At 44.5% G+C, this 15,617-nt stretch overlaps 1 protein-coding gene across 3 annotated transcripts in view; it reads right to left on the reverse strand.

Annotated features, from left to right (window-relative positions):
* LOC124596472 (general transcription factor IIF subunit 2) overlaps nt 1–15,617 on the reverse strand; it is a 94,794-nt gene that overhangs the window by 76,372 nt on the left and 2,805 nt on the right. For all 3 annotated transcript variants that reach the window (XM_047135615.1, XM_047135614.1, XM_047135613.1), the window contains one exon: nt 1,636–1,721. In XM_047135615.1, coding sequence (XP_046991571.1) covers nt 1,636–1,710 — 75 coding nt within the window. In that variant the 5' untranslated portion in view covers nt 1,711–1,721. The remainder of the gene's footprint in view (nt 1–1,635; nt 1,722–15,617) is intronic.

Genomic DNA, 15,617 nt, shown 5'->3' on the forward strand with positions numbered 1-15,617 from the left:
TAGAGGGTGGAGGAAATTGCACCCAGGAAGGTGTTCTCGCTCAAGTGATGGAGGATGAGCGGGACTGCAATGCCATGACGAGAAAGTGGGCTAAAGATCTCAATGCACAATGGACACGATGCACCATGTAAGGCCCCCTTCCCCAGTTGGCTCACTCTTTGGGAAAATTTTGAAAAAAAAAGTCAAATCCTACAGGGGGGTCATCACAAAGGCCAAAAGGTGTGAGACTCCTTTTAGTCGCCTCTTACAACAGGCAGGAATACCTTGGGCCTATTCTAACCCCCAGGCCCTCAGGGGGCTCAACTTTTGGGCTTTGGATAGTCAACAGGCACATAAACAACATCGAAATAATAAATATCCACGGGTATGCTGCCGGTCTATAGTGTCCAACGGGCACTATAGACCGGCAGCATACCCGTGGATATTTTGATTATCAAATACGCCAGGAGAAACTCAAGAATCACATCGAAATAATTGCAAACCTTTCATATGATGTCCTCCTTCAAAGCTACTAAATACACAGTTACATTGTCTCAGCTGACTACACTATCCCAGCACACTGCTGTGCCATTTTGGGCCTTGATGAAGGAAACTATCCATCAGTAGTGAGGCCATCGAGTATTTGTCACGTCAAATGTACAGAGAGAGATTAGCTACACTCGCTTCATTGGTTGTAGTGCATCCACGACTGAAATCAACAACTATGATATATTTGAATAAATCCAATGAACATGATACTGTAGAAACTTTATTTACAACACCCTGCTCCCACGGACCATTGAAATTAAGTCCTCAAAGAGTATTCTACCTTATGTTCACATTCTGATCTTTTACCTCTAACATTCATTCATTCAATTGGACTGCAATGTTCCAGTGGACACCGATATGCATTTTTTATAACACTGTAAAATAGACACAATGCCAGCAATTCATTTCTTGTGCATTTGTGATTTAGTTCATCTTATACTATCTCTGCAGTTTTTGTACTACAAATTTCAGCTTAGTGTCACTGTAATTCACTCATTCCTAACATTAAGAAGAAAAACAACTGATATTTTTGATATGGGTAATTTGTCACATTTTGGCACTTGTTTCTACAAATTATTTTAAAGAAACAGTGTGCGTGGGGGGACTTAGCTCGGACTTAAATGTGACTGGAACTTTCGACTCTTAGTTTAGTGATGCAAAATACTGCAGACAGGAATTTCTACCCACACTTGTACTTCCGCAGCATTTCATCCCCTTTTCCTGTTAGCAGGTGACAAGTGCACTACGTTTTGTCAAATTAGCTCCAGAAATTCCAGAAGTGCCAACTCCCCAGCATTACTCTTAGGCATATAGTGTTGTTCTTACATCCAGTTACTTTTTCCTGTGTACTAAGTCATAGGAGTACCAAGTTTGGAGAAAACAGCTCCAGGCATTATTTAAGTGTAACTGTAAAATGATACTACAAACTAGAAAGGTATTAAATGTGAAAGACAAAAGAACTAAGCTCTTTAGACGAGATATTTCCACAATATCACTGACAAAATTTCCTGAATGTACATATTATTTAATTTCAGTATTTCCCCATTTCAATCATTGATGCTAGAATTAAAACCCTGCTCTAACAAACATTTCTGCAGACATACACACCTTGACTAGCCATACAGCTCTATTTGCATTTGACAGGTCCAGATCCTTATCAGAGTGGGATGAGACTGTGCTCATGCTGACTCGTACTGCAAACACAAGGGACATTAAATTAGTATGTACATATGGACACAAATCTCTGCAATTGATTTCTTGTGTAATGAAAAAAAAAAAACCACACACACACGCACACATACACACAAATTAAAAGAAATCACTGACTAACTACAAACAATGATTCTATATATACAAATCCATGTAAAATAGAATGCGCAATTAACACACGGTCATCAGCTACCTTACCCCAGTACTAAAGTTGCCTACTGCCCTTTCTTGTTCTGTGATATTTATATTTATCATGGCCCTAAGAAGTTGAGTTTCAGGCATCAGCCATACCCCTTAGAGTTAAGAAGGGCCAATGAAAACATTTAATTGTTCATTGGAAGCTTAAGCTGTTAAGCCCTCTGCTAAAGCGCTTACTTACTTCCAGGATTAAGAAAGTGATTGTGGTCTTAGTTTCAGGGAACCTGCCACAGCATGTTGTACGTTTGGCCTGGGTTCAAGTCTCACCACCTGAGCTTGCAGGGTAACTTCTAGAGAGGTCGGCCACGATCCAGAGCTCCATCAGGACCGAGAGGGCATTCGCTTCCTGTTATCATACAGCTGACAATGGGCGTTGAACATTCAGCAGAGCTTGATTTTTAATTGTTGAAACCCATTTACAGAAATTAAAAAGATTGATTGCATTCTAACCTCGACATTTAATAATCCAGCCCTCCAGTCCTACAATATCAGGACAAAAACTGTTAGTACAGAGTGTGGTTTAGGTGTGTAGGAGCCGAGGCTGGACTGTTGTTGATTTGTTAATTATTTTGCAATTGTTTCAGACTGAGCAGATGAGCTGTACAATTATTTTGCAATTGTTTCAGACTGAGCAGATGAGCTGTACAAGACCCACACCTGTCAAGGCACGAGGAACTAAAATATGAAGTCCATATTCGAGGAAGCGAGGGTGAAGGTATGGTGCAGGAGCTGCTTGGCACACTTAAGAATTTGGGGGAAGTGCCTGTTTCTGTTTCATTCTGTGGTAGTGAAATGGTAAGTGACACGCTACTGTCTATTAAAGAAGCAGTCACCAATTTGCAAGCAGTTAAGAGATCTTTTCTGTATCAGTAAACCATCACTGGCCAGCAGCGGAGATTAAGGACCAAAACAGGTGGAAAATTCTTGGAAAATTAGGAGAGCAGAGAAAATGCTGAGCCAGTTGGAGCAATTGCAAGATGACCTGAGTGAATTTTTGCAGTAGGTGGAGTTGGGTAATGGTGGTGGTGTGGAAGATGGAGAAGTGCAGGGTCAATGGAATTCAGGGTTAGTGATTGGTGGGAATAAGGGGGCAATAGTACTTGGTAAACTGCCCCATCCTTTGCAGAATTTTATGAGTGCTATTGGTATGATGTGTGATAGTTACATTGATAATGTAGTTAAGTTTTTGTATATGCCAGTTGATTTGCAAAAGAAAGCTAGATTGTCTGGGATTGCAGATACTGAATTAATTGTTTTAATCACATCACAGGTGGAGTGTGGTTTCATATCTTATGTGCAAAGGGCTGTAGATCGTGGGGAGGGATTTAGCTAACTCCATAGTCAAATTGTAGTGGAGATGATATCCGAACTTGCCTTCCAAGGGTTGGTGTATGTACATTACAGTAGACACCAGACACCCTAAGAAATGATAGGTGACTATATATGGAGAGTAAAATGAAGTGTTCAGGCACTGGGGTTGAGCTATGCTGAAAAACAAGTGGTACGCCATGGACTAAGACTGGATGGTAGGTTACGAGTGGTACTGTGTCAAGCACCACACAACTGTCAACAGTTGAGGGAACTATCATGTCAGGTTTAGGGAATAATGTATAAGGCCAAAAGAAGGCGGGTTAATCTCCAGGTGTGGTGCAACCAGGAGGTTGGAAGAAGGCAAAATAATCGTTACAGAAGTCAGATTAAATATTTTAGATGCAGAAAGAGGGATCGCATATAGAGGTTTTGTGGTCAGAATAGAGATCTGACAATTAAAGAAGTGGCGGCAGAGGAGAGTTACCAGCAAATACCATATAGCTGCAATATTGGAACCAAGGGTAGGGACCTTCCCATTTGTGTGTTGGTATGTTCACAAGGAACCCATCTGTGGATTACTGGATTCTGGAAGTGCCATTACAGCCACTGATAGCTGGTGGATGGAAAAGAACCAATCACATTTTAAATTTCCAACAATAAAATCTGCTGGAGGATGGTATACTGTGGCTAATAAATCACAGGTTGAAGTTATAGGATCGGTCACGGTAAAATTGTGGACTGATAACTTCACGTGGAAAGTACTGGTTAGGACTGTGGATAATCTTACAACAAGCCTGGTACTAGGATCTGATTTCATTGTCAAGGTCAGCCTCATGCCCAAGTTGTCCGATTAGTATTTTCAGTTTAGTTTGAAGAAAAAAAAAAAAAAGAAGAAGAAGAAGAAGAAGAAGAAGAAGAAGAAGTAGTTTTGTCAACATCAGGGTGCGAAACACCAAGGGAAGGTACAGGGAAGGAAATGGTAGTTGCTGCCAGGGGTATAGTTGTGTAAACTGATAGAACAGTTTCATGGGAGATTGGCACTTACTCATTTGATGAAACATAAAACTGAGGTAAGTGATGACGTACCTGCACGGAGATCGCCTTATAGATTGTCTCCTCCTCGCATGAAACAGCTAAAGCTCACAGTAGAGAAGATGTTCCTACAGGAGGTTATCCAACCATCCTCTGTGCCTTATTCTTCCCTTATATTCATGGTTACGAAGCCGCAAGGAGGAATTCAGTCTGTTGTTGACTACCATGAACTTAATAAGAAGATAATTTTGCATTTGGTACCATTATCCCATCTCCACTCCTGTTTCGCATAGTTTAAGGGAGCTAAGATTTTCAGCACTCTAGATTTAGATCAGGCATACTACCAAATATACCTTGAAGAGACGTCTAAAGCATTAACTGCATTTAGTACAGATTGGAACTTACATTAATTTAACCGTGTTTTGTTTGGCCTTTCAACAGGTGCTGCAGTATTGTCACAACTTCCTGGATCGAGTCTTTGAGGGGATTAAATTTGAGATCTTGTATCATCACTTAGATTATGCGGTACTTTATAGTGTATCTATGGAAGATCATTTCTGAGACTTTGAGATAGTGTTCGATCAATCCTGACAAGGTGAGGTTTGGTTGGCCCTTGATACAGTTCCTTGGACACATGGTATCTGCAGAGGGGCTCACTATAGATAGTGAAAGAGTCAGATGATTTCCTACGCCCTGTAATGTGAAGCACGTGGCAAAATTTATAGGTACGCCCAGTTTTTTTAGCAAGTTCATTCCTGGATTTTCCCAAAGGGCAGCCCCCTTCAATGTTTTGAGGAAGAAAGCAGTGAAATTTCAGTGGGGTGAGTGTCAAGATGCTGCTTTCCTCAATATCAAATAAGCCGTGGTGATGGCACTGGTGTTAGCAATGCTGGAGTTTGATAAGATTTTTATTGTTAAGAGTGATGCACCACAGACAAGTATAGGGGCCGCTGTCCTACAAGAAGATGGTGAAGGGCATTGTCCAGTTGCCTTTGTTTCAAATTCACTCAATCACTTTGAGCAGCAGTGTTCTGTTTATGTGCTTGAAGCATTAGCAGTCTTATTTGCTCTGGAAAAATTTAAGCTGTATTTGGTGCACCAGACATTTGAACTTGTGACTGACAATCAGGCCCTTAGTTGGGTGCTGGGGCGCCCTAGAAGAACTGGACGGATTGCTTGAAGATAAAAACGAGTATCAGCTTTTCAGCTCAGGATAACACACTTCGAGGGCATTGACACCATGGGCACAGACGCCTTAAATCAAATGTTTGATTATCAGGACCAGGATGAACAAGATCTGGAGGGAGATGGTCAGTTGGCTTAGAAGGTCAATGTGATACTGGCTGAGTATCCTGATTTAATTTCACAGAACTGAGAATTATCAGAATGAGTATTCAGAGTTAAAGCTGGTGATGGATAAGATCAACAAGGGTGAGGAGAACTACCCTTACCTATTGAAGAAAGGGGTTTTGTATTGTCAGAAGTGGGCTGAAGCTCTTTCTGTGCTTTCTCGACTTCACTGACCACAGTTTCTTAACAGGACTTACACCTACGTCTATAGCTGACTGATTGAGAGAATGTAATTCTTGATGCACCATGAAAGATTTCATCTTGTAAATTTCCTGTCATTGTTGATATTCTGTCAAAGCATTTAGAACACAGAAAGTCATCACTGTTAACGTCCTGAGATTGAAACAGATGAGCACACATCACTTATTCCCAACCTGAAGAAAGTCTGTGGCAAGAACATAAACACAGACACCGCCAGACACCCTGTCATATTCTACACTGCTCTAGAGACACATTAAGGTTGTCTTTAGCACATAAAGGAGTGAACAATATTGCAACAAAAACTTTTGGTCACATGCCCAGGATATAAAGTGTCTGACAGCCACCAAAGGAAAATTTGAAAACAAACTGATAAAGTCTCTCTTTGACAACTCCTTCTATTCCACAGAAGTATTACCATTATTGCAATGTGCAAAAGGTGGTGGGTAAGAACTACTAATTCAGATCAGTATATCCTTTTTATTAAAAAAAAAACCATAGCAGTTTCAGCATGTAACCACATGTACAAATTAATTGATAGTGTGATTGTAAACTGACTCGTTCCACATCATTAAGATTTATTGAGCAAAATTATAAGTGGAATGTGAAACTAACCATTGTAGATGGCTGTTCATGAATTATCATACCATTTGCTGTAGCACTCAGCACAACATTGTTGCGGCTGGCCAAATTTCGTATCAAACAAAATAAAAAAAACATTAGTTTAGCAAGAAATCCTACTACAAGTTCTATGCATGTTTATGTTTTACTGGGCTCACTTACTTCTGTTAAAAATATAATTTGTTTTTATTTATGTAACAATTCCTCAGTATTACAGGTAATTTCCACTTGATATTTCCATAACTAAAATTTTTCCTTTTGGTATCGTAATTATGTATATCATTGTTCGTTTTCAACTGTAGTTGTTTATTTACCATACACGTCATGAGAGAATAAATGTACTGCAAAGCAGTAGTCAGAATGCTCAACTCCTTAAACAGATATGTACAAGATGATCATGGCCGAGCACCACATATTATTCTTACAGCACGCTTTTGAGCAATGAAGACTTTCTTTCTTAAAGATGAGTTGGTTGGTTAGTTTTTGGGTTTGATGGGGGCTAAACATTGAGGTCATCAGTCCCCAGTTCCAAACAGACATACTTGTAAAAGGCCTATACAGTAAAAGCGTAACCTCTGCACCCAGAGGAAGGGAACACCAAGGGGAACAGTGCTAAAATGAACACCGCAGTACCACAAAATAAAGGACACTTAAAAGGAGCAGAGCAAATAGTTGACTAGAGTAAAACAGACTACAGCGGTTGATGGATCAGGTAAAAGGTCAAACACTCAACAACAAACGAAGAACCTCCAGCTGGAAAGCGTTGATAGAGGTACCAACACAACTTGTTACCATAAATGACACTATTTTGGTATCCACATCACAATTAAAAGTCGCTGGAGTGGGTGTAGCCTGAGAAATCATGCGAGAGTGCCCACACTAGAGCGAGTGATAAAACCCAGCTGCACGGATAAAACTTAAACTGAGTCAGCTATAGAGGCATCGTCACCAAGAATTAAAGGAAGTGCAGCTGGTAAATTAAAGGACTGCTGGAAGGGGGCTAAAAGGGGGCAGTCCATCAGAAGATGGACCACTGTCAGCCCTGCATCACAGCAACACAACGAAGAAGATAGCTGTGGGTCAACTGCGTATGTCCAATTCGGAGACGGCAGAGAACAACCGAGTCCCTATGCGTGCCCTTCAAGGATGAGTTCCATACGGCCGTGGACGACTTGACCATGCAGAGTTTATTTGGTGTGTTCAAGACAGACCATTCAGAGCTCCAGACATCGTGGACCTTGCGATGTAGGGCTGACCGGAGGTCTCTTTCCACGAGACCAAGCTCCAAGGGTGGCGAAGAGGTGGCCTGCTTGGCCAACCAATCGACATGTTCATTTCCTGAAAAGCCGATGTGGCCCAGGGTCCACACAAATGTCACTGAACGACCACACTCGGCGAGAGCAAAAACAGCATCCTGAATACCGCGCACAAAAGGGTCCCGAGAAAAACACTGGTCGAGTGCTTGCAATCCACTCAGGGAGTCACTACATATGACAAATGACTCCCCAGGGCAGGAGGAAAGGTGAGCGAGTGCACGATAAAGAGCAACCAGCTCCGCAGTGAAAACACTGCTCCCACAAGGCAGGGAATGCTGCTCAACATAGTCGCCGTGGATGAAAGCAAACCCGGTGCGTCCATCGACCACAGAACCATCAGTGTAGACTACATCTGCATCGTGAAATGAGGCAAGAAGAGCCAGGAATTGTTAACGAAGACTGGCAGGTGGAATGGAGGACTTGGAGTCGCAGGACAAACCCAAGCAAAGCCACAAGCGAGGGAGGGACCAAGGAGGGGTAAAAGAAGAGGGCCGGAAGGATGGAGGAAGGGGAAAGGACTCTAGTGACAAGAGAAGGGAATGAATGCGGATGGCGATCGGGAGACTCGAACCAGGCCGCCGTCGTGGGGAGGGGAGTGCAGAAGATGGAAAAAGGAGTCTGCGGTTTGGGTGGTCGGGCGAGGCATGGACACGGGCAATGTATGATGCAAGCAACTGTTGTCGGCGGAATCGTAGGGGAGGGATTCCAGCTTCTACAAGAAGGCTAGTCAACGGACTAGTGCGGAAAGCACCTGTCGCCAGTCTGACACCACAATGGAGAGTTGGGTCGAGGATCTGCAACGTTGAAGGTGCTGCTGAGTCACACACCACGCTCCCGTAGTCGTGACGGGACTGGACTAAGGCCTTATAGAGCTGTAGGAGGGTTGTACATGCAGCCCGCGAAACGGCGTGGCTGAGGCAGCGAAGGATGTTGAGGTGCCGCCAGCACCATTGTTTAAGCTCGCGAAGATGAGGTGTCCAAGTGAGCTGAGCATCAAACAGCATGCCAAGGAAGCGATGCGTCTCCTCAATACGAAGGAGTTCATTGGCAAGGTGAGCTCTGGGTGGAGGTGGACCGTTCGACGACGACAGAAATGCATCACTCGGGTCTTAGAGGCTGAGAACTGAAAACCATGGTTGGATGCCCAAAAATGTGCCTTACGGATAGCTCCCTGCAGCCGCCGTTCAGCGACACTGATGCTTGGGGAACTGCAATAAAGACAAAAGTCATCGGCATATAGAGAGGAACAGACCGATGAGCCCACCGCAGCCGCAAGACCATTAATTGCCACCAAAAAGAGGGGAACACTGAGAACCGAGCCCTGTGGCACACCATTCCCCTGAATATGAGCAGAGCCACAATATGTGCCAATTCAACCCGAAAGGAGCGATTGGAGAGAAAATTCCATAGAAAAATCAGAAGTGGACCCCATAAGCCCCATTCGTACAACGTAGCAAGGATATGATGGCGCCAGGTAGTATTGTACGCCTCCCGAAGATCAAAGAAAACAGCAACTAGATGTTCTCGCCAAGTAAAAGCTGTACGAATAGCTGACTCTAGCGAGACTAAATTGTCGATCGCTGAGCAGCCCTGACGGAAGCCCCCCTGTTCCTGGGCTAGGAGGCCCCAAGCTTCGAGGATCCACATGAGCCACTGACTCACCATCCGTTCCAGGAGTTTGCACAATGTTAGTAAGGCTGATAGGGCGATAGCTATCAACCACCAGCTATCCTGCCAACAAGTTAGGAAAACGCCCTCCGTCAAGATGCGGTTAAACAGGGCAAGTAATTCACCCTCACAGTGCGCCGAGAGATGGCGAAGAAACTGGTTGTGAATTTGGTCTGGACCTGGAGAGGTATTGGGGCAAGCTGTAAGGGCACTTTGGAACTCCCATTCACTAAATGGGGCGTTTAATCATTCCCAACGGTGCGTGCGAAACGACAACTGCGTACGCTCAGCCTGCTCTTTAATGGTGCGGAATTCTGCGCTGTAGCCTGCTGTCGCAGAAATACGAGCAAAGTACTCTGCCAGGTGTTCAGCGATGGCGATTGGGTCAGTACAAAGTGTACCCCAAAGAGAAAGGCAAGGGACAGACGCACTAGGGCGAAAGCCAAAAATGCGCCGAACCCGCGACCACACCTGAGATGGGGAGGTGCGAGAACCTATGGTGGCAACGTATTGTTCCCAGCAGTCCTGTTTGCTCCGCCGGATTAACCGCCGAGCCCGGGCTCGCAGCCGTTTAAAGGCAACCAGATTCTCTAGGGAAGGATGACGCCGGTGTCGTTGCAGGGCTCGCCAGCAGTCCTGGATAGCTTCTGCAATCTCTGGTGTCCACCAAGGGACTGACTTACGCCTTAGGGTACTTGAAGAGCAGGGGACAGTTGCCTCGGCAACATAAACAATGGCCATAGTGACCTCGTACACTGACAAATCAATGTCACCAGGAAGCGGAGCAATGGCCATAGTAGCCGCCCAATCAGCTCCACGAAGAGACCATCGTGGCAGCTGGTCAGGGGGTTGGGATTGAAGAAGAGAAACCAGGATAGGAAAGTGGTCGCTACCACAGAGGTCATCGTGGACCCTCCAACTGAGGTATGGAAGAAGACCTGGGCTACTAAGAGAGAGGTCAATGGCCAAGTATGTGCCATGAGTTAAGCTAAAATATGTGGGAGCACCAGTGTTAAGGAGGCAAATGTCCTGCTGTGCCAAGAGAGCCTCAACATTCCTACCTTGGCCTGAGATCTGGGCCCCACCCCATAAAGGGTGGTGGGCATTAAAGTCTCCCAAAAGGCAGCAAGGTCGGCAAGAGGGACAACCTCATACGGGGGAAGGTAGAGGGAACAGATGGTAAGCTCCATTCCTGCCTGGACTCTAACAGCCACAGCCTCAAGAGCCATGTGAAGTGGCACTGGGGCACTAGGAACAGTGGCAAGAACATAAACACAGACACTGCCAGACACCCTGTCGTATTCTACACGGTTCTTATAGTAACTCCAGCAGCCAAAGAGGGAGGGGGTCTGCCGAACGGGAAACCAGGTTTCCTGTAGGGCCAGACAAGTGGCAGGGAAGTGGCACAAAAGCTGTTTCAACTCAGCAAAGTGGTGGAAAAAACCACGGCAATTCCACTGAAGGATAATAGTATCCGATTGTAAAGACATGAAAGAATCTGGGGGGGGGGGGGGGGGGGGGATAAGTTACGCCGTAGAAGCGTTCGCCGCCACCGATTGCAAAGTAGCCTGATCAACTTCCATAGGAGCTGCAGGTCGAGCAGCATCTAGCTCCTGAGGGGACGCCAGATGCTCCACATCACCTTCAGGTGCAGTGGTGAACTCCTTTTCTGTCTCTATGTCCTTCTCCTTTAGCTTTTTCTTCTTTTTGGTAGGGTCCCGTTTGCCCTTCGGTTTATCAGGCTGGGTGGGCTTTTCCAACCCAGGCTCATGGACCGAGGAAGACCTGGAAGCCCTACGGCCTTCAGGTGGTGGCTTCTTCAGCCACTGGCTGACATCTGGAGGGGGAGTAACCGTGGAAGGGAGGGCACCAAGTGATCCCTTCCGCACGAGGGGAGCTGGAGGAGGCGGGCACTTCTCCGGATCAGAGGTGGGGGCTGAAGTCCCCAAAGAAGGAGGGGTTGTTACTCCCAATGTTGATAACAGGGGAGCAACGGAAGAGGGTGTTCCCCCAACTACCTGGGGGGCAGGAATAGATGGCCAGGCTGGAGGGCCCACAAAAAGCGGCTGAGCTTGGGGGATCATCGCCAGGGATGGCGACATCGAGGCTGCTGCAGCAAACGTCGATGAAAGGCGCACAGGGTAAAGTTGGTCGTACTTGCATTTAGCCTCTGTGTAAGTGAGCCTGTCCAAGGTCTTATACTCTATAATCTTCCGTTCTTTTTGATAAACCGCGCAGTCTGACGAGCAAAGTGAATGTTTCTGTCCGCAGTTGACACAAACAGGGGGCAGCAAACACGGAACGTTGGGGTGGGAGGCACGTCCACAATCCCGCAGGTAGGGTTGGCATCACATCACGATGACATATGCCCAAACCTCCAGCACTTAAAGCAGTGCATGGGAGGAGGGACATAAGGCTTAACATCACATCGATATATCATCACCTTGACCTTCTCGGGCAGGGCGTCTTCCTTGAAAGCCAAGATGAAGGCGCTGGTGGCGACCCTACTATCTTTAGGTCCCTTGAAGACGTGTCATACAAAGTGGACACTCCGGCATTTCAGATTTGCACGGAGCTCGTCGTCAGACTACAACAACAGGTCACGATGAAAAATAAGTCCCTGAACCATATTGAGGCTGTTATGAGGCGTAATGGAGTCTGCAACATCACCGAGCTTGTCACAAGCAAGCAATGCCCCTGACTGTGCTGGGGATGCTGTCTGTATGAGGACTGTTCCAGACCTCATTGTAGACATGCCCTCAACTTCTCCAAACTTGTCCTCTAAATTTTCCACAAAAAACTGAGGCTTTGTGGTCAGAAATGAGTCCCCATCTGTTTGACTGCAAACCAGAAATCGAGGAGAATACGTTGCACCACATAATTTAGACCGCCATTCCTCCCCTGGTGTCGACAGGGAAGGGAATGATTGGGGGGTCATACTGTAAAGCACTGAACCTTCCTTTCTTAGAGACTTGTGCTTGCGCACTATTCGTATTTTGTTTCATGGTGGTCCCACGAGCAGCTAGGGGAAGGAATGTCCACCCAGATAGAGCCCCACTTGCCTGGGTAAGCCTAATACAAGTGGGGGGGGGGGGGGGGGGGGGGTGCAGGTTCCCCAGAGGTCGCCCGCTAGCAACTGTTACACTTCAACAGCCATGCGTCTCCTCGGCGTGCAGCACACCTTGAGATTGAGGGGTTTTTCATAGAGGTTTATACCACCCTCACGGCCCAGGCAGTTAAGCCGAGATCCCCGGGCTCTGTACCGTACAACGTTCCACTGTTGTGCCTTACGGTGGTTGTTGAAGCACACTCAGAGCTTACGGTATTGAGGACTGGTGGCGCTTCCACAGTCCCCAGCTCAGGGACCCCAGGGTCGCCAAGCCCGTACCCTGCAACTAAATGCTGAGCCCCCTGAGGGGTAAAGATGAGTTACCCCAGAATATTGTTTCGTATGACATTATTGAATGAAAATTTGTGAAATACGTTAACTTAATGATTTGTCTTTTCCGAAGATTTGCAATGATTCTAACGCGCACCCCCTCCCCCCCCCCCCCCCCACCCACCTCCCATATTCAGTGATAAGAAAGCCCAGTGGACAGACCACCAAAAGCTGATCATATATCAAGCATTAGAGCAGCCGCGAAGAGAGATGGCATTGTGGTTCAGTGGTTACGGTATTGGACTGCCATGCATGCAAGCCATGTTCAAACCTCCTTGTACCAATTATTTTTTTCTTTGTTCGCTTTATTCAAATTTGTGCCTGCGTCATAGTGTGAAGTCCGTTTGCAACAGCGAGGTGTAAGGTTGGGACCTATAATGACAGTTAATTCTGCACAACAACTCTATCAGCAGCCAAAAAGAAGTGGCTTTCGAATGGGAACTGCAAACATTTGATGACAAGGTGACAAATCAACCAAATCGTCCACTGGAAAAAAATCTGATGCGTCATACACGGCATTAGTGACAGTACATGTATCATACAATTGGAATCTAGTATGAAGCCATCTAATTTGTACGACTGATAAGTGAGGGAGATATGCCTCCTTGCCGAATGCAGGTGTTTGTATGTATTTCAACATGATCACTCCCAAGGAAATGATGAAAAAATATTAGTCTGTCACATACCCTGCAACAAATGAACAACAGTTTACAATCACACAGTTTCTCCGTGCTATGTCAATATATGTTTCGGATGTCTTGATTCCTGAATCCCTTTGTTGTAACATAGTTCACACTCGTTTATTTGTGTTTTCATTTCTGTGAGATGTCTACCTGGTATCTTGCCTCTTCTCACTGTTCATCACATTTACTTGTGACAGTAACGTATTCTTACCACATGACTCATATTCTGTAACCAATATACAGTATGACAACGGTCGAGACTACAGAAAGAGAACAAACATTTCAATGACTGGACGGACAGTTCATAATGTTGTGAAAAATGCATATATGTATATGGAACGAGTTAGTTGTGAACACGGCTCGTCCACTTAGCACTCCAACACCATGACCACTTACCCATGACACTGTTGCAGCTTCTGGCTCCCCTTTATTGCACTTCTTGTTCTTGGACCATTCACTGTTTCTATTTTGCTTGTTACAAATAAATATGAGGGGGGGGGGGGGGTATGATGGGGAGTTTCCCTTGTAACTGCAAATGTGGCTTAACTAACTTGTTTCAGGTGTTCCAAACTGTGTTTTTTCCAATTTAAACTCTCACCAATACGGACAGCTACGAATTTTGAAGTCTCCACCCTATTTATTATTTCCCCAATCATCACAGGTGTAGTACCCCTAGATGTACAGAACTGAATATATTACGTCTTTTTAAAATTGAGGGTCAGACCATTTGCAGAAAACCAATCAATGATACTTTTAAAAACTTTGGTTGCCATTTCTTCTTTTTGTGTATGTATGCTTGGATTGGTTACAATACTAGTGTCACCTGCAAAAAGTAAATTCTGCTTGTTTGACACTAGACAAATGATCATTTATTTGTATGAGGAACAATTGTGCACCTAAGATTGAGCCTTGGAGAACCCAATACATGATTTGTCCTCAGAGAGAATTATGTCCCTGGACTATATTGGTTGAATTAGTACATACAACTTTCTGCACTCTTTTGTTAGACATGACATTATCCATTGGTCGGCTATATTATCAGTCCCATAAACTTCAATTTATCTATGAGAATAGTGTGACTCACATAGTCAAACACCTTAGGTAGGTTGCAGAAAATATCACCAAGCACTATTTTACTATCTAATGCTTGTAAAACTGGCAAGTGGGTGTACAAATGGCATTCTCAGTAAATTAACTCTTCTGAAACCTAGACTGCGATTTGCTGATGATGTTTTTGTTGATGTTGTTAAGGTATGACACTACTCTAGAAAACATCATCTCAAAAATTTTGCAATATTTTGTTAGTGAAACATGTCAGTAGTTGCTGACATTTCTCTTATCTTTCTTAAAGAGGGGTTTAACAATAACATGTTTCAGTCTGTTTGGAAAAAGGCATACATATTTCAGATAAGACCAACCTTATTATATGGGACCAAATCTTTAGTACTCTGCTGCAGAGACAATCAAAACCAGCTTTTACTTTTGAGAAAGTGTATAATTTCCTTAATTTCAGTAGGAGAAGTTGGTGATACATTCATATGACTGAATTTTATGAGACTTACTTTTTCAACATACTGCTGTGACAAAAACGTTACATTGAAACAAGTTCTTTAGAGATAAAATGTTGCTGTGATACTAGTGCACAATATATTAGTACAACTGAAACATTAGCACATACTCTTCGTGATGTTTGTGAACAAGTGGGAGTTACAGACAAGACTGCCGCTGAACCTCTGGAGAATTTGTTCATACGGATGTATGTGGGAATATGACACACTCATCATTACATGAAGCCAGCTATTTTGTTGTTTCTAAGCATGCTTCTTCTTCATACAGATCTGTACATTAAGGAGAGGTCCTCAGTGGTGGGATTGGCTTTTTGAAACCAAATACATAGTGATGTAGGTTAAGATCTCAGTATCACACCCAAGCAGCCACTCACTCTGGTGGGCCCTCGTTTGCGCGTAATTGATGAAAAAAAATTTCATAATTTTGTGTGATGCTCAATAATGTTACAATAGTCGAATTGCATAGTCTGGTTGTGTGGTAAAATAGATAGATAAT

The sequence above is a fragment of the Schistocerca americana genome, chromosome 2, assembly GCF_021461395.2.
Source record: "Schistocerca americana isolate TAMUIC-IGC-003095 chromosome 2, iqSchAmer2.1, whole genome shotgun sequence".
Classification (NCBI taxonomy): domain Eukaryota; kingdom Metazoa; phylum Arthropoda; class Insecta; order Orthoptera; family Acrididae; genus Schistocerca; species Schistocerca americana.